We start from the raw sequence: 27,181 nt of genomic DNA on the forward strand, positions 1-27,181 counted from the left end.
CACCTGGAGCAAAGGAGAATGAAGAACACCAAGGTCATATGATAACTATGAGCCCAAGAGACAGAAAGGGCCACATGAACCAGAGACCTACATCATCCTGAGACCAGAAGAACTAGATGGTGCCCAGCCACAACCGATGACTGCCCTGACGGGGAGCACAACAGAGAACCCCTGAGGGAGCAGGAGAACAGTGGGATGCAGACCCCAAATTCTCATAAAAAGACCAGACTTTATGGTCTGACTGAGACTAGAAGAATCCCGGCGGTCATGGTCCCCAAACCTTCTGTTGGTCCAGGACAGGAACCATTCCTCAAGACAACTCATCAGACATGGAAGGGACTGGACAATGGGCTAGAGAGAGATGTTGATGAAGAGTGAGCTACTTGTATCAGGCGGACACTTGAGACTGTGTTGGCATCTCCTGTCTGGAGGGGAGATGGGAGGGTAGACAGGGTTAGAAAGTGGCAAAACGGTCACGAAAGGAGAGACTGGAAGGAGGGAGCGGGCTGACTCATCGGGGGAGAGTAAGTGGGAGTATGGAGTAAGGCTCATATGTGACAGACTGACTTGATTCGTAAACGTTCACTTAAAGCACAATAAAAATTATTTTAAAAAACAAATCTTCTGGAGAGATTATAACTTTTTTTTTTTTTTTTGAGAAAACATCACATACAAACGATATATGTTTAAATTTTCCAGTGAGAAAAAAGCAGATCACCTGGCAAGGAACAAAAATCTGACTGGCACAGAGGTTTTCCACAGCATCAAATGATGCAGAAAACAATGGCTATCACCTTCAAAGAGTTTAAGGAAAAGGAATTTAGCCCAGAATTTTTATATCCAGTGAAATAATAATTTATCATGAAAGGAGAACAAAAGGTATTTTGTTAGAGAGTAGCAAGGTCAATGCTCTAGACTATTAAGCTAAGGCTGGAGGTTCAAATCCACCCAGAGGCACCTCGGAAGAAAGACCTGGTGATACGCTTCTGGAAGATCACCCGTTGAAACCCTGTGGAGCGCAGTTCTGCTCTGACACACAAAGGGTCACCAGGTGTCAGAGCTGACTTGACAGCAAATGGTTTTAAAGATATTTTCAGGCACGAAGATTCTCAGAACAGCTACCATATAAAATCCTCTTTGAAAAAACTCTTAAAACAATGTATTTCCACAAGGAGAGACATGAACCCAGAACGAAGCAATACAGCGAAGAAAGAAAAGCACAAAAAATTAGTAGTCTGAAAAAAACAAAAACTTGCCATGTAATTAAAAAATAATCTATAGCCAAAATTCCCTAATATTCAAACAAAACAGATGGTGGGGTGAGACACCAAAAAAAAAAAAAAAAAAAAGAATAAACCAGTTGCCGTCGAGTCGATTCCAACTCGTAGCAACCCTATGGGACAGAGTAGAACTGTCCCACAGAGTGTTCAAGGAGTGTCTGGTGGATTTGAACTGCTCACCTTCCGTTTAGCAACATTAGCACTTAATCACTACCCCACCAGGGTTTCCAGGGTGATGAGAGACAGATGCAAAAGAAGAAAGAGCTAAACACATGTCTTGTCCTGGAGAAACACACAGATATTAAGAAGTTTCCTAGGTAATAATAAGGATAGATAAAGGTCTGAAATAAAAACCTATTTGCAAAATATTGCTTTCAAACAAGCAGAGGAAAATCTGATGAATCCAATCCATAAGAAAAAATAGTACAATGTTGGAGTTAGCAGATGCTATTTAAAGCTACGAGACGGAAGTTAGGGAAAACAAATAAAATAAATAACAAGAGTGCAAGCATGGTAAACAGAAAACACAAAATAAAATACCTAAGTGATTTCTTTAATAATGGGAACTGCACAGGTTTAAGAAGGATAAAAAACCAAACCCAAACCCACTGCTGTCGAGTCGATTCCAACTCATAGCGACCCTACAGGACACAGTAGAACTGCCCCCTAGAGTTTCCAAGGAGCGCCTGGCAGATTTGAACTGCCGACTTCTCGTTGCAGCATTTAACCACTACGGCACCAGGGTTTCCTTAAGAAGGATAGACTGTTCAAACGGGATTAAGAAAGCAGGCTCAGCAACATTTTGTTGACAAGTGATATATTTAAAACAACAGGAGACGTGAGCTTGAAAACAGATAAGGGAAAGAGAAATAGGAAATAAATATGAATGAAAAACATCTTGAGAAGCAAATTGACCATCTTCCCAAAAATTGTAAATGTCAAAATTGGACGTCAAATACTGGGAAAGGGGCAGAAGATTATAAAGATATAATTGACATGTTTATGTAGCCACCTAATAATATAAACTCAAAATAGATGATACCTAATAGAAGAAGTAGAAAAATAAGCAATATTAAAGGAAATTAAAACACAATCTAGTTGTAACTGATAGAACAAGGAAACAAGAGACAAAAAGTAGTTAAAGATATAGGAGATCTGAGTAAAAAAAAAAATATATATATATATATATCCATCAGCCGTCTGTCAGTTTGCCATGCTGTGACGGCTTGCGTGTTGCTGGGATGCTGGAAGCTAGGCCACCAGTATTTCAAATACCAGCAGGGTCACCCAAGGTGGACAGGTTTCAGCAGACCTTTCAGACTCAGACGAACTAGGAAGAAAAGCCTGGGTCTACTTACGAAAATAACCCAATGAAAACCCTATGGATGACAACAGGCCATTGTCTGATATAGTGCTAGAGTGTGTCCCCCAGGTTGGAAAGCACTCAAAGTACTCAGTGGGTGGAACAATGGACTCAAACGTGTCAGTGATCCTGGGGATGGTGCAGCACCAGGCAACTTTTTGTTCTCTTGAACCTGGGGTTACCATGAGTCAGACCCGTCAGACCCAACTCAGCGGCAACTTGAAACAAACAAATATATATATAAATACACACACATATATGTATTTTTTAAGCACACATACAATGTTTACAAAAATGTGCCATCCATAGAGAGTACTTCAAAGAATCAGCATGATACAGTTGCATATTCTAATTCAATAGAACTGGAAATTAACAGCTAAAAATATCCCATATGATGCATTAAAATGCTACAAAAATACACACAAAACTACCTAACCTTAAAACTAAAGGAAAAACACAAAATATACTTGGAGAGGAAAAATACTTTAGATATCTCATAGAAAATGTTGTCTTGCACATTTAAAGAAATGCTTACAGGGATAATTAAGACTTCAAATACATTAGGAAGATAACGAGAAAGGTTGGAAATAAATGAGCCATGTGGCAAAGCAAGAAGCTAGAAGAACAGAAACAGAGCAAATTCAAGGCAATCAGAAAAATAGGCTATACTAAAGATAAGGGTAGAGATCGGTGGAATAAAGAGGGAAAAACAATAAATTGCCAAAATGAAATCTAATGTATGGAAAAGCTTAATATAAGCAAAATTCTGGAAAGCCTGATCAGGCAAAAGAGAGAAATAACGAAAATTAAAAAAAAAAAAAAAATGAAAAGGAGAGAGTTAAAGAATCTCAGATATGACAGAAATATACAAATATTTAAAATATTTTCATAAGCACTGAGGTTAAAAAAACTAAAATAGAAATAGATAAATAATTGAGAGTAGAATAAAGAAACTTGGTCGCAGATAAACAGATAACAAATAAACTGAAAGCTACTAATGATAATGAAATTGTCATCAAAAATCCCCCACATAAGAATTTGCCAGCCCAGACATTTTTAGGTCATTTTAAGTAGTACTTCTAATTGCAGTTTTCTCCAAAAAAAAAAAAACCAAACCCACTGCCGTCGGGTCGATTCCGACTCATTGTGACCCTATAGGACAGTGTAGAACTGCCCCATACAGTTTCCAGGGGATGACTGGTGGATTCAAACTGCCGACCTTTTGGTTAGCAGCCACCAGGGTTTCCACAGTTTTCTCCAGTGAGTACAAAATGCAAGCAAGCTGTCAAAGTCAGTTTTGTAAGGACAGTACAAGACGGGAAAACTATAAAATCAAATTCACTTAAGAACACATCCTACGTGAGATATTAACAAACCGAAATATAATACAGTATCAGGGTTTTTGAAAAATTCCACAAAACGATCAAAAAGGGGTTGTCTCTAAAATGTCATAACACAAAAGTGAAAAATCAATTTTGTTATTTTACCATGAAAAAAAAAAGTGACCAGCTGTAAAGAAATTCCAAAATGATTTTGAAAATATCCAATGCCTACTGATGATTAAAACAAAATAAAACATTAATAAACACGTTAGAAAACTGGAAATTGAGGGTAATTTTTTAAATCTGATAATGGCTGCCTTCCAGAAATCTTTAGCAACATCACCTTTAATTAGAGAAATACTAGATTCATTTCCTGTTAAATCCATAAGGGGGAGGTCAGTTTGCATCGCTTCAGTGTAGCACTGGGTGTTCTGATTATTTTGTACTCATTTTTATTGAACACCATGTGATTCAACAGATAACATAATAGAAAATCCAAAAACAGATTGCCGACTATATAATGAATTTCCCAAAATTGAGACATTCCTTTCTGCCAGGAATATAGAAAATACGGTACAAAAGAAGGTATCATTTATAAAAGAAAGAAAACAGAAATTAATTTCATAAAGAATGATTGAGGCAATATAAAAAAACTAAGGGGAGATACAACGAAGTGATGAACTAGCCCGGTTTATATGGTGTGATGGCATGAACTTGGAAAGATACCTGTTCTTCAAAGATGGCAGAATTTTAGAGAATTTGCAATGTTGTCCCAAATAATTAAACATGAAATAATAATAACAATACCTACAAAGAGCAAAGAGAATCCTGGAGAATAAGAACAAAGGGTCACCTGCCGTACTTGATTCATATTTTGCCTATTGCAGGATGAGGCCATAGTAAATGAATCAGAATGATAGAAAACCCAGAAACGAGCCTACGTAAATCTTGCAGGTATTAGAAGCTTCCACTGGACTTTTTTGACAAGGCCCTCAAGATACAGTTTCTCTTGGTTCCAGTCTTCTCAGCATCTCGGGAAGCGAACCCATAGGGACTCACCCTTGCGCTCTGGCTTCCCCTGAGTTTCCGCCAGGAAAGATGTTGCTAGGTGCAGTCGAGTTGGTTGCAACTCCTAGTGACCCTATGTATGTACCGCAGAAGGAAACACTGCCAGGTCGTGCACCATCCTCACAACTGTCGCTATGCTTGAGCCCATTGTTGCAACCATGGTGTCAATCCATTTCGTTAAGGTTCTTCCTCTTTTTCACTGATCCTCTGCTTTACCAGGCATGATGTCCTGCTCCAGGGATTGGTTCCACCTGATATCATGACCCAAGTAAGCAAGAAAAAGTCTAATAGGCACAGGTGATTATAGAATTTCCCCACAACACTCGATTGCTTTTTAGTAAGGTCCTTAGATTGTCTTTATTTTTTGAAACGTTTCTCTCTTTCCAATAAACAGTAACTGGTAGCATGTATAGAAGTTCACCTATGCATGCTGAGTAACCTCCACGTCCTTTCTAAGTCTCCAACAAGGACAGGGGGCAAGGGAGAAATCCAAGTTTATCATAGGACACCTTGGCAAAAACAATATGTCAATGTTCCAAGATCCAACTCAAGGGTCTTTCCAAAACGGTGAAATAAAAGGATAGTGGTGATGGCTGGACAACAGGATTAACATAATTAATGTCACTGAAGTGTACATGCAAACATTGTTCAAATGGCCAATGTTTTGTTTCATGTATAGGTGTATTTATGTGTGTGTGTCTGTGTCTGTGTGTGTGTGCACGCACATGCATATGGTGTCTGGTTACCGTTACTCAACATTTTAATCAAAGAAGCTATAGAAAAATCTTGATCAAAAGGGGAAAAAATGTGGAACAGAATTTCCAATTCTCATGGACTCTAGACTTTCTGGAGCCACAGAGGCTTAACGAACCCCCAAAGCTATTGCCCTGATAAAACCTTTAAAACTTAAACCAACACTATCCCCTAGAGTCTTCTTTAAACCAAAAGATTAGCTTAATTAGTAAAGAATGTCTGCCTTGAGCATTATGCTCTTTTAAAGAACTATCTATAAGGGACCAAACTGACAACAGCAACTCAAAAGGTTAGATAGGAAGCTTACGGAGCAGTGAGTTTATGTCAATGTGGGAGGAATAACTCAGAAAAGAAGGGCGAGAATGGTTGTACGCCTTGAAGAATGTAATCAGTGCCACAGAACTGTACATGTAGAAATTGTTAAATTGGTGTATGTTTTGCTCTGTATATTTTCAACAACAATAGATTTAAAAAAAAAAAAAAGCGTGCACAAAATAGAAACCTGACAAATATTGCTTTTGGTACTAAAATGTTAAAATGCATTTTTGCTATTGAATGCCAGGCTTTCAATGTCGAGACCGTTCCAGAAAATGATACCTAATCTTTAAAATATTCCTTACCCCCATTTCTTTCTAAAAACACCAAACCTAATTTCCTTCACTCCCTCATATAAAAAAAAGTTTTGTATTTTGCCGTATTGGAAGTCCAAAAGAAACCTCCTGAAACAGTCCCCAAATGGGAATGTAAGTATATTTTTATTTTAAAAAATAACGATGATCTACTAAAGTCCAAAGCTTGCCTAAGGCAAACACATTTTGACACCAGCCATCCTCTTTGTTTTTAAGCCTTCCTGCTTCCACATTTCCCCACGAGAGCTCCGTGGCTGGTAGCATTAATTCAGTCTCATGCTCTCAGCATAAATCATAACTGCCCTGTACTCCTGATCCTCTGCAAAGCCAGCAGCCGTGATGTTAATTGTGCATGAAAAATATATTAAAACTGTAAATCATCTCTGTTTTTGAGCAGGATATGAGACACCAATCCAAAATAACAAATAAAAGGCTCTTTCTCTGGCCCGCTTTTGGCCAGAAGCTATTGCACTAAAAGCACAAAATCACAGCCCCTTTTCACCAATTAGACAAGATTCTTCAGTGCCCGAATCATAACCAGAACGTGTGAAATGTATCACAAATTCCATGCTAAAGACCACTGATGGATTTTTTTTAACAGTTGTGGCAAGTTTTCTTTTTACCAGGTTTTCTTTATAGTTTTCCTGTAACATGGACATTTTTGTGCAAACTGTATTTTTGGAAAATCTCTCTTCCTGATGTTTTCTTCCATCCATAATCATACCGCAGAGAAGGAAGCTGGGCAGGAATACTTCCTAATGAAGCCAAAACCTATTCCATTGCCTTCTAGTCACCCCAACATATGAACACCCCATGTGACAGACAGGAACTGTCCCATAGGGTTTTCTAGGCTGTAACGTTTATGGAAGCAGATTGCCAGGTCTGTCTTTCATGGCACCGCCACTGGGTGGGTTCCAACCACCAACCTTTACTTAGTAGTCGAGCATAAACCATTCGCACCACCTAACCCAAAAAAAACAAACCCAGTGCCGTCGGGTCAATTCCGACTCATAGCGACCCTATAGGACAGAGTAGAACTGCCCCATAGAGTTTCCAAGGAGAGCCTGGCGGATTCGAACTGCCGACCCTTTGGTTAGCAGCTGTAGCACTTAGACACTACGCCACCAGAGTTTCCTTGCACCACCTAACTAGCTACAGCTAAATTCTGCTCTATATTCCATGCAATAATTCTTGATTATTTTGTCTTCAAAGGATAAAAGACTGATTTCTTATTTTTAAAACGCTACCTAAAGGCCCTGCCTTTAAAATCTTGACACACCGCTCACCCTCAGAGGACAGCTATCAGATATTTGTTGCAAAGTAACATAAGAAACAAAACCAGCCACTCACTATGTCTACGTTTAAGTCTTACTGTGCCAATAAATAAATTCATTAATAAATAAATGTAGCTGAGACGAAAGTCTCCTATCTTCTGTGTGTTCTTCTCTTCTTTAAAATACATATATGTATTTTTTTTTTCTCTTAGGGTTAAGGAGGGAACTAAGTAAGAAATAAATAAAAATAATAACCTTCTTCAGAAAATTATAAATAAATAAATACAACAAGATAAATAAACTCAAATAAATATACCCATTCCTCATTTATCAACATAGTTAGGCTCCAAAGACCAGATTGTTATGCAAAAATCAGTGTTACGCAAAAATAGAGGATGACATTAGGTCAAAAAATGGCGGATGACTACATCATTACACAATTGCCAAATTACATCATTACATTACTGCCAAGCCACTGAGAATCATGGCCCAGCCAAGGTGACACACAACCATAACCATCACTGCCAGCGTTACTCTTGCCTCCCACTTTGGCATTCGTTACTGCCAGACATACGTAGATTTTTTACTATTGCCGTAAATGGAAAATGTTGGATAACAAGATAGCTGATAAGTGAGGAGTAGGTATACATATGATAAACACAACAACAGAAATTATAACTCTTCTTATCCTACCTCTGCAGAGCTGCATGTCTCCTAACTCAGCTCAGGCTGTGATTATAATCAGCACACACTACAAACAATAAACAGTCATCTGCAAAATGTAGGCTTTCTAACTTGTCATCTTTAACCTATAATGAAATAATACAAAAATCGCAAATTATATTTCTTGCTTTGCTAAGTGGCTTATATTTTCTCATATCCAATTGCTGTATGAACAACAACAAAAAAAATTCCAAACTCATTGTCATCAAGTCGACTCCAACTCATTGTGACCCTATAGGACATAGTAGAACTGTCCCAAAGGGTTTCCAAGGCTAAAATCTTTACAGAAGCAGGTTGACAGGTTTTTCTCTTGAGGAGCAGCTGGTGGGTTCAAATCATGGACCTTTCTATTTCTGTATAAAAAATCCTGTCACCGTCGAGGCGATTCTGGCTCTTGGCAACCCTATAGGACAGAGTAAAACTACCCCATAGGGTTTCCAAAGAATAGTTGGTGGATTTGAAGCACCAGCCTTTTGGTTAGCAGCCAAGCTCTAACCACTGCACCACTTGCGCTCCTTATTTCTCTACAGGAACTTGGTTACATATTTAATAAAGTTTATTTTTGTCCTAAAGAAGGAACTCTCTTTTTGATAAGTTTGCATGGCATACCAGTCCTGGGATGAACCGCACCACTGGTCTTCATTGAGTTCCATAATCGAATCCATCTTTACTTCTTTGAAGTTTTAAAAAACTGAAAGCATTCTCTTGGGAATGCAATGCCATAACCTCACACAAATAAGCCCCCCAAGGTCTGAAATTCCAGCAGTGGGCCATGCCAACGGAGAGGCTTAGCACCGCCCTGCAGAATCAATCAAATTACACCACGGCCATGTCTGCTTAGGCCAACCTGAGCAAGCTAACAGATAACCAGCAGTCCGAGTGTTGTGGATTGAATAGTGCCCCCAGAAAATGTGTGCCACAACTTGTTCAAGGCAAGGTCATAGAAGCTCCACAGAGACACATCCAAACTCCCTGAGGGGCCAAATTGCTGGGCTGAGGGCTGTGGGGACCGTGGTCTCGGGGAACATCCAGCTCAACTGGCATAACATAACTTATAAAGAAAATGTTCTACATTCTACTTTGGTGAGTAGCGTTTGGGGTCTTAAAAGCCTATGAGTGCCATCAAGGATACTCCACTGGTCTCACCCCTTCGGGAGCAAGGAAGAATGAAGAAAACCAAACACACAAGGGAAAGATCACTCCAAAGGACGAACAGACCATAGCTACCACAGCCTCCACAAGACTTAGTCCAGCACAACTAAATGGTGCCCGGCTACCACCACCGACTGCTCTGACAGGGGTCACAATAGAGGGTCCTGGGCAGAGCTGGAGAAAAATGTAGGACAAAATTTTAACTCACAAAGAGAAGACCAGACTTACTGGCATTGTGATGAATGGTCAACAATTACTCTAAAGCAGAGATGAAAAGTTGGGGGGGCAGGGAGACTAGGATAATGGGAATGGAAGAAGCAGAATGGAAACAATGAGAATGTTGATGGAATGTGAAGCATGTAACCAAGCCACTGAACACTATGGGCAGAAAACTGTTGAACGGGAACCTGCTTTGCTATGTACACTTTCACCAAAAACACAATAAAATATTATTTTAAAATACAGGCCAGGATGCAGTTAGCCCACCGTGCTTCACACCTCTAAAAGTAGTCGAAGCTGTCTTTTAGCAAATGATTTGTCCTGCTTGGGCTTCTCAGCGTTTATCAGATCACACTTGTCAATACTGCGTGTAACTCAGCGAGCACAAGCATGTTGCTCTGTAATTAAGTGACCACAAACAAGGACTGCGCTCCAGCTGCTTATTTGAGAGCAAGACATCCACTGTCATTCAGACTCTTAAGGGCGGCTAGGTGGAGCAAATGGTTAAGTGCTTGACTACTAGCCAAGAAGTTGACAGTTCGAACCCACCCCGAGGCGTCTAGAAAGAAAAGCCTGGAGATCTGCTTCCAAAAGGCCACAGCCATTGGAAACCCTATAGAGCCGTTGTGTACTCTGCAGCTCCTGAGGTTGTCACGAGTTGGAATCGACTCAACGAACTCAAAAATGATGCTCAGCTAGCAGAATTGGTACTGCCATCAGGTTCTAGGAGTTTGACTTGCACACACTGTTTCCTCCACTTGAAATACTCCTGCCTTCCAGCAACTGGACAAGTTACTCATCCTTCAAAGTTCAGGTCAGCATATTCTGACCCTGTGAGTCTGAGATGGAGCCCTAGTGTCATAGTAGTTAAGAGCCTGGCTGCTAACCAACAGGTCAGTAGTTCGAATCCCCCAGGCACTCCCTGGAAACCTTATGGGGGCAGTTCTACTTTGCCCTCTAAGGTCCCTGTGAGTTGGAATCGACTCAATGGCAACTGGAGTCTGAAACACCTGTTCCTCCCAGAGATTTACATATCTCCCCAGCCGGCAACATTGTTGCATTGACTCTATTGAATGCCGATGCCACTTAATTGCTTGACTTCCCCACTAAAACGTAAGGATGGAAGGGAAGGGATGGGACCACACTTAGCAAAATTGCCTGGCAATTAGAGAATGCTTAGTGAAGTCACCAAACGATGAATGAATAAAGGCGTCAGCTGTGATTTTGCTCCTGTCAAAGGCAAGAACGAAATTGCTGTCAAGTTGACTCTGACTCATGGCGACCCCATGTGTGTCAGAGTAAAACTGCTCTCCATAGCGTTTTCGGTGCCTGATTTTTTGGAAACAGATGGCTAGATCTTTCTTCAAAGAGGTCTCTGGTTGGACTTCCACCTCCGACCTTTCTCCTTCAGCAGCCAATGTAGGCATTAACCATTTGCATCAACCAGGGACCTCAATAGTAACACTAATAATAATAACGAGCGCCTGCAAATCCTTAAATTTAACAAAATCTCGGAGGAAGCCCGATTTCTCCTAAATCTAGAAAAAGCCTTCTCTGGCAGTGAGCTCAGCTCTCTCCAAACCTGTGAACTTTAATTAATTTCTTGGAAATGATTCCATCTCCGTTAAATCGAGTTATACCTGACTGCATTTCCAAACAGGAAACCCACTGCTTTCTCAAAACGACAAACCAATTAGCTTGCTGGCCGTTGGATCACAATTGCACGCTGGCTTCCCTGGTAACACCTCAGGGGCTTGGTATTTCAGGGAACCAGGCCACAAACCAACTCCTGGCCAGGCTGCTACTCATATGTGTTGCGCGTTCAAGGTCCTGTGGGGGAAACCAAGCCACAGCAGGAAATGGTTTTGTCCTGCAGGCTGATGGTTTGTCATGGGAAGCAGAGGTATCATATTTTCTCTGACTTCCTAAATCATATTATAAAATACGACACCAATTTTTTAAAAAATGAAAGGATGTGGTCGTAGGCTTTGTACGTATGAGCCAAGATTTGAATGCATTTGCCAAAAAAAAAAAAGAATGCAAACCCTTGTGTATATTCACAGCATTTAATGTGCTGAAAGCAAATAGATGCTTATCTGTTCCTATCAGGAGCAGGCGAGCAGTTCCAAGACCTCGATGTCAATATAAAATAGTTAATTCGTAGGCTGTCCAAAAGAAGCCCTGGTGGTATAATGGTTAAAGCACTCAGCGGTTAACCAAAGGGTCAGTGGTTCGAACCCACCAGCCGCTCGATGACAGAAAGATATGGCAGTCTGCTCCTATAAAGATCGCAGCCTTGGAAGCCCTATGGGGGAGCTCTACTCTGTTCTATAGGGTCACTATGAGTTGGAATCAACTTGGCGGCAATGGGTTTGGGTTTGGTAGCCTGGCCACAAGAGATTAGCGAGGAAGAAGAGAGAATCTAGAAGCCACTGGCAGGAGAAGAGTCCGACTATTGGATGCTTGGAAAAGACCACCTGGAAGGAATAGAATATTCTGTCTTCAAAGATTTCTAAAGAAATACAGTGTGGGGGAGGGGGGAAGGAAACATTCAAAATGGATTCAGCTCTGTGGGAGGAGATTTCACAGGTATACACACCAACCCTTTTCTAAGAATGACATGAACTCCCTGGCAAAGCTGAAGACACCTACGTTAGCCAGATTCAAGCTCAAGCTGCTTGACCAGTTAGCATCCACTCATCCAATAGTTCAATGCTTTCAAGGAGGTGGTTCATTCGTGGATGCCCCAAATGGCCCCATCTTCAAAAAATTCAGTCTACTGGGCAGGGGGGCTGCTGTTGTTAGCTGTCATCAAGTCAGCCCCCAACTCATGGCCATCCCAGGTACAATGGAACGAAATGGTGCCCGGTCCTATGCCATCCCCATGATCAGTTATGGATCAGACCGTTGTGATCCATGGGGTTTTCAGTGGTTGATTTTTGGAAGTAGATTGCCAGGCCTTTCTTTCTACTCTGTTTTTGTCTTGAAGCTCCTATGAAACCTATACACTATGGGTAACCCTACTGGTATTTGAAACACCGGTGGCATGGCTTCCAGCATCATAGCAACATGCAAGCCACAACAGTACAACAAATTGACAGAGGGTGGTGAAACAGATGAAAAGCCAACGTCAGTTGACTGTAGCAACACAAAACCTCCACTGACAGACAGACGGTGACCGCGCATGAGTCGCACTGGCTGGGAATCGGAACCAGGTTTTCCACATGGAGGGCAAGAATTCTACCACTGAACCACACACTGAGGGCTGTAAAAAATAATAATAATAACAAAATAATAATTAAACTCAGCTCTGGGGACTCAACAAGGATGTTCCATCCCTGTTTACGGGTGTCAGAGGGTTAATGAATACGAAAACATTGCTTTGAATTGCATGAATACGAAAACACTGCATTGCTAAAGAGTTTGCCTTAAATTGCTCCTAAAGCCTCCTCAAAGTCAAAGATTTTGTAATTCTGTGATTCAAGCCCAAGCTATTTCCATCACTTACTCCTAGGTAAATTTCAAAATGTGATATTCAATATACCCACATCCCCTTACATAAAAAAGACTGAAATGCAAATATCCTTGTCGAATGAGCTTTGGTGGAATTCAATCTCATCGTTATATGACTTTAGCTTAAAATGAAGCTATGAATCAAAGTTTACATATTTTTAACGTTTTAATTTTCTTAGGAAAAACGCAGTTTTCTCTCTCAGGTTTACTACTCTATTTTTGGATTGAAACTAATTTTTTTTACACATGAAACATTAATATTATAACTTGATTTCATATTACTGTATTTTACCCAAATAACGCACACCTTCTGTGTTTGTTTGCCAACCATGTCCTTCCCCCACACAATGTATTTTCATAAGCACTGCTATGTCAATTTTTTTTTTTTTACATGTTGCTGTATTATGCCCTATTTGCAGAAAAATACAGTCATTCTCTGGATGAATATATTAAAAAATACAGGTCTATGGAAGTATTTTTCTAGATCAAAAAAACCTCCTGAAAGATTTTAGATTAATGATTTAAATTATAGCCGATAAAAAGTACACTTGAATTTGGGAAGACTGGAACCTCATGTTCTTTGATTTCACCTTATTGCACACTCTGCTGAGAAGATAAATATGTATCAGGGGGGTTTGGATGGAATTCCATTTATGCATCGTCCGATGTCAAAAAGGAACAATGTAAAAAATACCCTAGTGAGTCCTTTGCATGTTAAGTTATATTATCAATACAGCTTGCTTTAGTTTTGTCATGGTTTTGTCCCTCTCCCTTCCGCCATTTTGTACTTTCTATGTCTTGGTACTTCTAAAAAAACAATAAACAAGGAGCTTAGTTTTAGGGGGCTTGGGAAGCTTTTCTGGAGTCCCTGGATGGTACAAACAATTAACACTCAGGTAGTAACAGATCCGCCAGCCACTCCTTGGAAACTCTATGGGGCAGTTCTACTCTGTCCTATAGGGTCGCTATGAGTCGGAATCGACTCGACGGCTCTGGGTTTGGTTTTTGGTTTTTTTAGTAACAGAAAAGTTGGTAGGTAGTTGGAATACACCAAGAGGAGCCTTGAAGGAAAGCCCTGATGATCTACTTCGGAAAAATCAGCCACTGAAAACCCTATGGAGCACAGTTCTACTCTGACATACATGGGGTGCCATGAGTCTGAGTCAACTGGATGTAACTGGCTTGTTTCTTGGTATATACATCTATGCATACTTTGTGTATTAATCTCAGAGTTAGCTGAAAACCTTTTCATCATAGGTCCTCTGTAGAAAAACGTCTACTTTCAGATTCTCCTCCTTCTGTCTGAAATCCTGAAGCATCCCCTGAATCTTTGTGCCCACTGAGCTGTTTCTGAAGCCTTGGGTCAATGGGCTTACTCACACCCCCAAGAAAGAGCTAGCATTTCTTTTTATTCCCACTTGAACTCAACCAATGCCTTGCATACGGCAAGTGCAAATACTGATTTCTGTAGGAGTCTCTGAGTGGTGCAAATGACTAATGCGCTTGGCTGCTAACTGGCAGGTGGAAGGTTTGAGTCCACCCAGAGGCATGTTAGAGGAAAGGCCTGGCAACCTGATTCTGAAAAACCAGCCATTGAAAACCCTATGGAGCACAGCTCTTCTCTGACACCTGTGGGGTCGCCGTGAGCAGGAGTCGACTGGATGGCAACTAGTGGTGGCGATAGTGGAGGTTATTAATGATCATTTTTAAACAAATCATCAAAAATGGCTTTAAAGAGATTAATTGATGGAAGAGAAAATAAAATGCACGAGGATAACTCTGGACACAAGAGGCAGGAGTGACGTTAGGTGAGTATTGGATGCTTATTCGTTGATGGAGTGATGATGTCATCAAAGAGAGACAGAACAGAATGTAGCTAAAGGCATCCATTTCCCAGAAGAAGGAAATGAGTGTATATGAGCACACGGTTTTTATCTCTCTTTAGAGGCCACCAGGAAAGCTCATTTGCTTGAGCGAAGTCAATACCTCCAGTGTTCCCTCCTTTCTTGGGGAGTGGAGGGGGGGGACTCTGTCCAGAGCAAATTTAAGAAGTGTTCAGTCAACCAAGCTCAAGAGTAGACAAAAAGGAGGGTGAGGGTGCCCTGATTAATGAGTGCTTCAAGATACCTGAGTACAAGGAGAAGAAGGCACTGTATAGTATTGTACATATTTGGTATGATTTTTCCTAGAAAATTATCATGCATTTGATCTTCACTGAATCTTCGATATTTCTCACTTGGTCTTTCCTCCAAGTATCTCCTCTCTCTATCTCTGTGTGTGGGTGTGCGTATCCGTCTGTCTGTCTCCCTCTGTCTCTGTTTCTGTCTGTCTTTCCCTTTCTCTGTCTCTCACACTAACACACACACACAACCATATACCAACACCCATCCCAAAACCAACAATAATCAGATATTTCAAAGCTAACAGGGGATTTTTTTTTCCTCCCTTTTTCATCTGCCTTCACTTTCAAACTTTTGAAAACCTAGGCATGCTTCTAAATACAGACGTGTCTATATTTTACCTAAATACAAAATATTAGATTGAGATGATAATACAGAGGCCACATTGCCTCATCCTGATGGTATTTCAACAAGTCGTTAGCTCCTGACTAAGCCACTCTTTCTTAGACTTCCTCCCTGCTTCCTCTGCCTTTTAGTTCCGGGGCGATTTGGAGGTCTGCTTTACTTATGCATAGCTGTTGTTTTGCATCTCACAACTCCCTCCCTTAGTCCCTAAATCTGGAGGTCTCAAATTATTCATTTCCATTTGCTTTAACTGCAGTTTGGTTGTTAGCTCTCCAAGGAAGGCATTCTTTCACATAAAGAAGAATGTGTTGTGATTGCGAAGCATGGAGATTCCAGAGTTAGAGCTGACTCAGAGGCACCACACACACACACACACACACACACACACACACACACACACACACACAGAGAGAGGAAAAGAGCCTGGTTTGAGAGAACCAAAAAGCAGAGTAGAAAAAGAGGGATCTACCTGTACGGTCGCTATGAATCGGAATCGACTCGACGGCACTGGGTTTTGTTCTTTTTGTTGTTGTTGTTACTTTCAACCCCAGGATCCTGTCCATCACTGATTCAGGCGGACAAAAGAAACCAATCTTCCCACAAAAGATGGTATAAGGAAATCAACATTAAATTCACATAAAATTAATGGTATAAGAAAGCACCGATCTTTTCCATTTTATAATTACTTCTTATGTGATATTTGGTACACACACACACACAATGCTAATCCTAGGGTATAATAACACTACCCTTTATGTTTAAATAGCTGAGTATTAAACAGTAATCATTATTAAAGCGGTCCAGTGGTTTAGCCAAGACAGTATGGAAAATAAAGGACAGTTTCCAAACTGGCAATGCTGTTTGGCAACAAATAAAACTAACCTGGTCTAGGATCAAGACTCTGGGAAAGTAAATTAGTAAATCATTAGAAATGGCCAAAGATGCCAGCAGACTAGTTACACCTGAAGTTTCTATCTTTGACTGTTTTTGTAATACTTCTTGTGCTATCCATGCATAGTGCCAAAGAGAAAAATTAGTAATAGACATCTTACTTCGATTTGAAGGTTTCACTTACCCACGAAACCAAATATTGACCATAAAAAAAATTCCTGACCCAGAATTAATCCTGCCATGGCCTTTTTTTTCACCCAGAATTGCTAATCTTTTCTTTCCTGTTCAAAACCAAGAAAAGGAAAAGAAGCCAAACCAAACCTGTTGATGTCAAGTCCATTGCAACTCATAGTGACGCTATAGGATGGAGTAGAACTGTCCCGTAGGGTTTCCAAGGAATGGCTGTTGAATTCAAACTCTCAGCCTTTTGCTTAGCTGCCCAGCTCTTAACTACTGTGCCACCAGGGCAAGCCAGGCTTAATTTAAATCTCAAAAGGTATCCTGGCTGCAGGTAGGGGGAGGGCCAGAGGCTACCTTGGGATCAGATTGCAGTTGATCTCAGTAAAAGGGGACAGGGGCAGCTTCCAATCAATCCCGTTAGTACCAGCCAATCATTGATCTTCTATTCTTCTCCCTCCTCTTCTCTTTATAAGCCTCATTGTAACCAGCCAACTTCCAGCCCTTTGCTTTGTTCTTGGAATCAGAATGGTTACCTAGATGCATACAGAATGACTGCTCAGAATAGACCCACGTGTCAATTTCCTTGAGTTTTGATTATTTTTAACAGTAACAAAATTCGTTTTTAATATATTCTAGATAATTCGGACTTGTTCTCCTTCTACCCTAACCAAAAAAAAAAAAAAAAATTTAAATTGCAAATAGCACTGAATTAAAATTGATTTAACAGAAAATTACAAATACCGGGGGAACTCTCTTCTTTAGGGCACCTGTTTCTGCCAATCACTCAGACAACCGTGTTTTCTACTAACGAAATGGGATTATTCTACATTTTCAGGGTTATTATTCTACGCTCAAATTGCTGAAACCTGTTAAGCTGGGAGAGCAAAACATGCTACTGGAAATACACACCAGTTAATTGTGTTCACAAAACACTAAATACCTTTCAACTAATCTGTGTTGGAGGAAAGTCAGTTTCATGATATTTCATAATTACCTTCCCGTACAAGCTGTGTCTACACAAGTCAGACATCCCACTAACAGATGAACACCGGAATTATTTAAATATTTTTGCATTGTTGAATGTTGGCGTTGATTGGTTAAAATGTATCTCACTGTCTTAACTTAGTCGAAACCAAAAACCGAAACCCATTGCCATCAAGTTCATTCCAATTCATAGCGACCCTACAGGACAGAGTAGAACTGCCCCATATGGTTTCCAAGGAGCGCCTGGTGGATTCTGACTGCCGACCTTTTGGTGAGCAGCCGTAGATCTTACACCCTACACTAAGTCTAGTTTCAGTGAAATTGAGAACCCACAAGAGAAAAACCTGGAGATTTACAGCAGCACCTGGGTCACTGCTTCTCCAGTAGGTTCTAAAGCCCAGCAACATCCCTACTCTTCCTCCAAGTAGGTTTCTCAACCTTTACAAAAACTTTGGGGGTAACAGTATCTTTCTAATAAATTTCAATTTTCCGCCACAGCCAGATTGAGGCTAGTTTTAGATTTCTATCACGTGGAAGCAATCAAATCCTGGCTAATATAGAAGGCAGGTAATGTTTATCAGGATTTCAGAGAGGATAAGAGAGCAGATCCCCAGGTCTTTCTCCCAAGGAGTCCCTGGGTGGGTTTGAACCTCCAACCTTTTGGTTAACACCTGAGTGCTTAGCCACTGCGGCACTAGGGCTCCAATAGGTTCTAAAGCCCAGCAACAGCCCTATTGGGCAGTTCTACTCTGACAAATGAAGTCACTATGAGTGGAAAATCGACTCGACGGCACCTAACAACAACCAGACATTTAAGCTATAAATTGTCAGTACCTTTAATTAGTGCTTAGACTTGTCCATAAATGAACTCATTTTATTTGAAAATAGTGATGGGAAGAAAGACCATTTGTCTTTTCTACAACTCTCCCTGAAGCTTGCCTACAGTAAAACCCTGGGTGTCAGCAGGGTCCGGTGATTTAAGAAATTTCCTAACATGATACTGCCAATAACAGACCGGTACTAATTTTTTACTAATAGCCTCTTCCCCATTTCGCCTTAAAAGTCATTTAAAACAGGACTAACGTGCACCAAGTGGGTTAATGCCCACAGATTTCTACACTCACATTTGGTATTTATCACAGTACCACTTGATGAATCCATTCCATGTCTCACACAACACTCAGGGCACAGCTCAACTATTGAGAGTTTCCATCGAGTTCCCCTGAAAAAGATCCATCTCTGAAGTGTCATGGGGCTTTCTTTGTTCCCTGACGGAGACACCTGCAGTTCCAGACTTCTAAGCTTATTAACTGTTGTTCCACACATGTGCACTTTCCTGGAGGTCAGCGCGTCTGTGTCTGCTCCATCTTGGTTCCACCACAAAGCACAAAGTCTTGGATCTAATAGGTTCTCCATCAATAATCACTCGATGTTTACTCAGGTCACATATTAAAAAAGTCAGGTGCCACATTGGGAGAAAAAGATGGGAAAGATGATTTGTGCTCAGTAATTTCTTCTTCAAGGAGCGGTTGGCAGTTTGAACCCACTCAGTGGCTCCATGGGAGATAAAACCTGGCAATCGGCTCCCAGAAAGATTGCAGCCTAGGAAACCCTATAGAACAGTTCTCCTTTGTCACATGGGGTTGCTCTAAGTTAGAATTGACTCAAAGGCATCCAACAACAACAACATATACATGTATATACAGATAGATAAATGGATGGGTGGGTGGGTGGGCGGATGGATGCACAGACAGATACATACATACAAACATATGTATATAGAGATAATGGGTGGATGGATAAAGATAGATAGATGGTAGATACATACATACATAGATACCTAGATAATAGATTAGTAGATGAATGGATGTTTAGAGACAGAGAGATAGATATAGAGTTAGATAGATAGATAGACAGACAGATAGACAGATACATAGATAGGCAGGTAGATGGATAGGAGCCCTGGTGGTACAAACGGTTAAACTATTGGCTGCTAACAGAAAGTTTGGTAGTTAAACCCACCCAGTGGCTTCTTGGGAGAAAAGACCTGGTGATCTGCTTCCATAAAGATTACAGCCCCTATGGGGCAGTTCTACTCTGTCACATGGTGTCTCTATGGGTCAGAATTGACTCAATGGCAACCAACGACGACTGCTTTAACACTGCCATAACAAAGTGCCACACACTGGGTGGCTAAAAACAACTGACATTTATTCTCTCACAGCTCTGGAAGCTAGAAGTTCAAAATCAAGGTGTCAGCAGGACTATGCTCTCTCGGAAGGCTCTAGCGAAGCATCTTTCCCATGCTGCTCTCCTAGATTTTAGCGTTTGCTGGCAATCCTTGGCGTTCCTTGGCATTCCTTGGCTTGTAGATATGTCAGTCCAATCTCTGCCTTTGACTTCGCTTGGTGGCCATCTCCCTGTGTGTGTCTGTGTCTCTGTATCCAAACCTCCCTCTCTCTCCCCTTACGGAGATGCAAGTCATTCAATTCAAGGCCACTCTATACCATTATGACCTCATCTTATGACATCTGCAGAGACCTTCTTTCCAAATAAGGTCACATGCACAGGTACCAGAGGTTGGGACATGGACATGTCATTTGGGGGTATACCATTCAACCCCTACGCACATCTTCCCTTTCATTTTATTCCTGAGAAAAGTAGAATTTCATTCTTACAGGAATGTGAGTGGCATTTGTTACCATCATACTATGAAAGGGTGATGGCAATGACTCCGCTTCGTGTGTGTCCACTTCTTCCCCAATGTCTTCAGCCATGGGAGGCAGAAAGGAAGGATGACTGCCACCTAGAAATCTTTCATGGACAAGTCTTCGCATGCTTGTTTGAGGACACAGAGAGGAAGTAGGTCTTCAGGTCAGCTGTACCATGGTTCTTCCCGGTGAAAGTTACTTCCCGATCCTCACAGCACCCCTAACGCACCCGTAGCTTTTCATCCTCACCCTTTGGGTTTAATATGACGTCATGTCTGGGCATTTCATTCCAAATGTGCCTTATATTTTTTCCCTTACTTTTTTTTTAATTATCATTCTAACCACATGGTTTTCAATGGCCGATTTTTTGTTTTTAGATCACCAGGCCTTTCTTCTGAGGTACCTCTGGGTGGACTTCAACTGCCAACCTTTAGGTGAACAGCTGAGCCTGTTAAGTGTTTGCCCCACCCAAGTACCCCTCATCTAACTTTGTAGCCCTCTGACTTTTACACAATAGTGTAGGCCTTTATTAGAAAGCTGGAATGTCCCAATAGACTTTTTGCTTTCAGTCCACCCTTTGAGCGGGATGGAATTCCGAATTCCAGTGCCGACACTGCCATTCCTTCACTTATGAATCAGCGTGGGCTTGCTATTACTTCCATGTCAGATTCAGACTTGCCAGCTTGACTTGCACAATCTGTCTCTAATCCAGCTGGTAAACCAGAGTCTGCACTACGCACCAAAGGCAACTTCTGTCTCCCCCTCTCTGCCTCTGCCTTTCCCTTCTCTCTCTCTCTCTGTCTCTCTCTCTCACACACACTCACCCACACCTCTCTTCGTTTCTCCATCCCCCTACTCTCTCTCCCCATGTTCTCTCTCTCCCTCTCTCTCCTTCTCCCTCACCCCTTCTCTCTCTCTCTCTTTCACACACACGCACAAAGAACACAAATAATGCTTGTTCAGGCTCTGCCCTTTCCTCACTAACAACAATGATCCCTGGGATACTTCCATTTGGGTTGACTGGTTCTGACCTTACTTGAGCATCTTACAAAAGGTTACATATGCGATCCAAGTTAATTGATTAGTCTGCCACCTTAACAACAACTAGAAAATAATAAAAGTATCAAGTGCACATAATCAATGAAAATTCAAATGATTCACTGACATGTACTAAGTAGGAATAGTTTCAGAAAAGATGCCTAAGTTTCTTAGCTCATAGTAACCATTTACATTACCAGAATCACTATCAGCAAGAACTGAGGTATTTCAAAGGGTCTTGCAAACTTATTCTCTTTGCAGTAGAAAAACGTATATTTTACAAAACCCTTATGCTACGGAGGCATCTGTAATGACTTGCCTCATGCAACTGAATTTTAAATTCGAGGATAAGTAACTGTAAGTAGAAGGAGCCCTGCTGGTACAATGGTTAAAGTGCTCAGTTGCTAATTGAAAGATCAGTGGTTGGAACCACCGGCTGCTCTGCGGGAGGGAGATATGTTTCCATGAAGATTACAGCCTTGGAAACCCTGCGGGGCACTTGTACTCTGTCTTACAGGTTGCTATGAGTTGGAAATTACTTGATGGCAATGGGATTGGTTTTCGGTTAAGTGTGAGTATCTGGAATAAAGGCTACATTTGTCCATTCTGTGAATACATTGCCACGTTACATGGAAGTAATAACTTTGAATTCAAGCCAGTCTGATCATTGAAGGAAGACAAATAAGAACTGGAGTATCCAGGTGGGATTTGGAATTCCAAATATCCAGTGTTGCTGGCTGTCTACACGGTAAAATAGATGTATCCTGTGAAATAAAACATGCCCGGAAGGAAGATCTTTGGAAGAATCAACATGACTCTGTAATTTCAACGTATAGATATGGAAGTGGTGTTAATTCGTTTAGCAAATAATCAAAGATTAAACATCCGATCCGCCATATTGATTCTCAAGTTTATATATGTATTGAAACACACACACGTGCACACACACACAACTCCTGACCTACTAGGTGTGATCTGTTATTTTTGCAAATATGCAACTCTCACCAGCAAGAATCCAGTATTCACATTCCATGAGGTGATCTAGTCTACCTTCTCAGGCTCCCATTATGTTTCTCACCATCTTGTCAAGAGCAAGTATGCAGAATCCATTGCCGCTGAGTCCATTCTGACTCATAGTGACCCTATAGGACACAGTAGAACTGCCCCATAGGGTTTCCAAGGTTGTACTCTTTACGGAAGCAAACTGCCACATCTTTCTCACACTGAGTGGCTGGTGGATTTCTAATCGCCGACCTTTCAGCACTTAACCTGTATGCAGAATTTCTCTCAAAAACCGAAAGAACTAGTGGAATTGGGTTTATTATCAGGTTGAGATTGCTTTTTCATAAGGTAATATTTTTCAGGGTTTTTTATACTCCTAATATCTTATTCCATACTGAACCACAATGAAATGGTCGAATTGATTATGGGTCCCATCCACGAAATTGCACATATATGGGTCTATAGTCAGGGAGGCTATTGATTGTTCTTCACGTGTGGTCTGATCCTCACCTTTCCTACAAGCAGGCTTTGTATGTGATGTGCACTGGTTATCCCTACGGTCACCTCCATAAAGTCACCGGCTCATGGCACTATCACGTCAGATGTATTATGAAAGCAATTATAATTCTTTATCTTTTTTTTTTTTTTCCTTCCTTTTCTGCCTTTCCCTCTTTTCATTTTGTATTTGAATAGTTCCTTGCAGGACAGACTGCACCCCAGGTGGCTGCTTCAATGAAAACTCTAATTGGTTTTGGGTGCCCTTATCCACCTTGGCCTAGGAGCACAAAGCAGACACTTGGGGGCTGTTGTACACCCAGGCGGTTAGGCGCACCCCTCATAAGCACCGCATCCAAATGTCAGTCTAACTGCTCAAGTCACATTCAGACCTCAGCTTTACAAGGTAATTGTGTGTTCTGTCTCCATAACAACGCAGACAGCATGCCAGAAAGGACTGATACAATGAAGCACAGTCCTTTCATTCCTTTCTCTGGGCCTCTCTTTGTGGTCTGTGCTGCTCACTGCCCTCTTTGTTCTTGGGGGCACTCTATGTAGACTACCTAACGGCGTTCGCAAGGGGGACAACCCAAGTGGCAGGTGCAATGAAAACGCTGGAGATCCTTGAATTAACACAGTGGCTCATTTCAGACATTAAGCCAAACCTTAGTGGGAAATATTTTCCAAGACTTGGCACACACACAAAAAAGAAAATTCCCCATAATATAAAAAAACACACAGTAGTTTCTGTAGGAGATAATGTCTAAAATTCCAGTTGAATATATATGGTTTTTACTGGAATATGTATGGCTTTTATAGATATGTGTGTGAGTATACATATATATATTTATATATACATATTTCATCATAAGCTTTTCCTTCTTCCCTAAAAAATGACATACGCAAATGGTAACTGAGAAATGTGATATCATCGTGGCACCCCTATGTTCTGGTTTAGTCTTTATAGAGAAATGTAATTTGAAATCTTCACGGGCATGGACATGTCTGAATTTTAATAATATTGACTTAAATCAATATACCGAATGCTATCGTTCTTAGAGATTTTTCACTGTTATTTTACAGAAAACGGCCCTTTCTTAAGGCAGGCATGTGAGTTTCTAACGAAGCTGAAATTATCTGACTATGCACGTGCATATTTGATTGCGGTGAATATTGGAAGTAAACAAGGTCCACATTTACGTGAACAAAATGGTTTCTAAACGGGAGACTCCGGCCATTTTGTGAAATATACTTTGCTTAGGTATGAAAAAGAATTCATGTTCTTCCTTTCAAGACTCCACAAAGAAAGCGCTAAACTCAGAGCATTAAGGCAAAAAGAATCATCCCCTAACGTTTCTTCAGCTTGCAGATTCAACTGTGGCAATTCTGTGCACGCTACTATTTTCCTTCGATTCCTTCCTTTACAGGTATGACATATTAATATAGAACGCTGTCTGCTCCTACTGGTTATCATCTAAAAATAAACACGGTGGCAACGTTAAGAAGACCATATTTGAAGATAATTAAATGCATTAATTATAGCTTTCTTCATCCACTAGACCTTTAGTAAATATAAGCACAACGCATGGTAAGTGACTGCAATAATTGCATAAAGAATATGAAAAAAATAAGTGAGTTCCACAAAATAACATGCACAGGATGTTAGAAAAAAGAAAAACTTCAGGGCGAGTCTCCCCAGACTGAGTAAACGGGTATTGTTTTCCGTTTCAACAAAGGACTTACCGTCCTCTGTGGGCACATAGATGTTCAAGTAAAGGCAGTCTTCATTCTGATCTTGGACATAAGTCATCAAGGTATCCAAGTTGGCGGTAAACCAGATGGGCAACATGTCATGAAGCAAGGACCGCTCATCCAGGTGCTGGGGACACACAGCGGCAAACTGAGTGGCGTTCCGAACACCAGTCCATGAGGAAGGGGGCTCTGGAGGCTGAAATCGCCTCTCCCCGGTGGGAGGTGAGGCATAGGGAACCCCCAAGTATTGCTCCACTGGACCCAAAATCTCATTGGGCAATGGTGTTCTTAGGCCGCGGATTTTGCCGTAATTTGTGTTTACCACCGGGTACTGGGCTTGGCTGTCAATGAGGGTGAACTTGATGGCCAGAGCGGTGATCCACAAGAGGACGTTGGAGTTCAACATGACACAGGCTGGGGTGAAGAACAATGGAAGCCATAGCAGTCCCTTGGGCCTCGACATCTTTCACACACACATTCGCAGGCGTCTCTGTGACACAGCCCCAGGAAGACCCACCACTGTGAAGTAAACCCTCCAAGAGAAAGGGTTAATCTGGGAGCAACAAGCCCAGGGAAGGTGATGAGCTAGGAAGCGTCACACCCTCAGCAGATGGGGCCCAAGGTCAAGAGCAGACACAGATGTGTTCTTGGCAGCCCATGGCGAGAAAGCAATCCCCCCTTTATCTCGGAGCCGGATTCCAGCAAGTACAAAGTTCCAAGGAAGAGGTGACCATCAAACCATTCCCAAGGGCAGCAACTCCTTTTGGAAACTCCCAGGCAGAGCCATCAGCCTACAGGGAAGAACAAGCAGAGAATAACAATAAGGCAAAAGCAACCACCACTAAAAACACTGTCTTCTTCATAACAAGCCTCACCATCACTCTGTCCTCCTTGTAAGGCGCTGTGGAGTTGATTAGGACTCATGGTGATCCCATGTGACAGAGTAGAACTGCCTCATAGGGTTTCCTAGGCTGTAAACTTCACTGGTCGCTATGAGTCAGAATTAACTCGTAGGCAACAGGTTTGATTTTTTTTTTTTTTTTTTAATCTTTACAAGAGCAGATTGCCAGGTCTTTCTCCTGCAGAGCTACTAGGTGAGTTCGAACCACTTGCCTTTCGGTTAGCAGCTGAGGCTTTTGCCACTAAAGCCTCCTTACCATATAAGTCCTGTTTGTTGGTTGATTTGTATATTAGCATCACCATGTGATAGAAGTTGGCAAGAACACTGGTGGTCTTAATTCTTGTCATATTGCTATATATCCAACCACCTAGAACAGTGCCGGACATTTAGACAACACTCAACAGGTACTTATTGAATGACTGGAACAAATCTCGAAAAGGTATACAGGTTATATAGCTGACTACCACATCTCCTGATTCCACTGTTATTTACAAGACTGGTCAACCAATGGATAAAAAACTAGTTGCCATCAAATGGATTTGTTATGCTCGAGCTCACTGTTGCAGCCACTGTGTCAATCCATTGCATTGAGGGTCTTCCTCTTTTTCACTGACCCTCTAGTTTACCAAGCATGATGCTCTTCTCCAGCGACTGATCTCTCCTGATAACATATAAACAAACCCATTGCTGTCGAGTCACTTCTGACTCATAGTGACCCTATAGGACAGAATAGAACTGCCCCATGGGGTTTCCAAGAAGCACCTGGTGGATTTGAACGGCCAACCTTTTGGTTAGCAGCCGTAGCTCTTAATCACTATGTCCCTAGGGTTTCCAACCAACATATAGGTACCCCCAAAACTCTGTTTACAAAATTTAAAGAAAATTATCACTTTTCCCTAAGAAGAGATGCATAGAGCTCCAAAAGTTCACTAGTACAGGGAAAATGGGAGTGTGAATTCGAACGACTTAATGAAATGTGGGTATTTACTACATACCACAGAGGCAGCACCAGCTAATGGGAAGAATGTAGGCTTTGGATAAGACTCAGAACCCTGTCACTCCATTGCACAAATCTATGGTCTGGATAATTCATTGTCCTGAACCTCAGACCCCAGTTATAAAAACTAAACAAGATGTGGCATCTCAAGTCTATGCTTCAGTTGCACACGCAACATCAAAAGTCCTCCTGACTAGAAGCATTGTACGCTTATCCTCACCTTCTTGAAAGCCACAGTGTTCCTTGGAGAGTGTACTTTTCACCCTGCAGTCTATTTAGAAAGCTGAGAGTGCATTTCTGTTACCTTCCTGCTGAACGTAGGAGGGGTTAACGGTTCCTTTCCAGAATTTCCTCCTCCGTTGAGTATGTGCTTATGTGGATGGAAAACCTGGCAATGGATACTGGTGAT

The 27,181-nt window shown here is 41.3% G+C and overlaps 1 protein-coding gene across 2 annotated transcripts in view; it reads right to left on the bottom strand.

Moving 5' to 3' along the window:
- Nucleotides 1-25,894, bottom strand: part of LOC135228842 (neuroligin-4, X-linked) — a 267,647-nt gene extending 241,753 nt beyond the window's left edge. For both annotated transcript variants that reach the window (XM_064277935.1, XM_064277936.1), the window contains exon 1: nucleotides 24,866-25,894. In XM_064277935.1, coding sequence (XP_064134005.1) covers nucleotides 24,866-25,337 — 472 coding nt within the window. In that variant the 5' untranslated portion in view covers nucleotides 25,338-25,894. The remainder of the gene's footprint in view (nucleotides 1-24,865) is intronic.
- Nucleotides 25,895-27,181: the final 1,287 nt, after the last annotated feature.

Source organism: Loxodonta africana, chromosome X, assembly GCF_030014295.1.
Source record: "Loxodonta africana isolate mLoxAfr1 chromosome X, mLoxAfr1.hap2, whole genome shotgun sequence".
Taxonomy (NCBI): domain Eukaryota; kingdom Metazoa; phylum Chordata; class Mammalia; order Proboscidea; family Elephantidae; genus Loxodonta; species Loxodonta africana.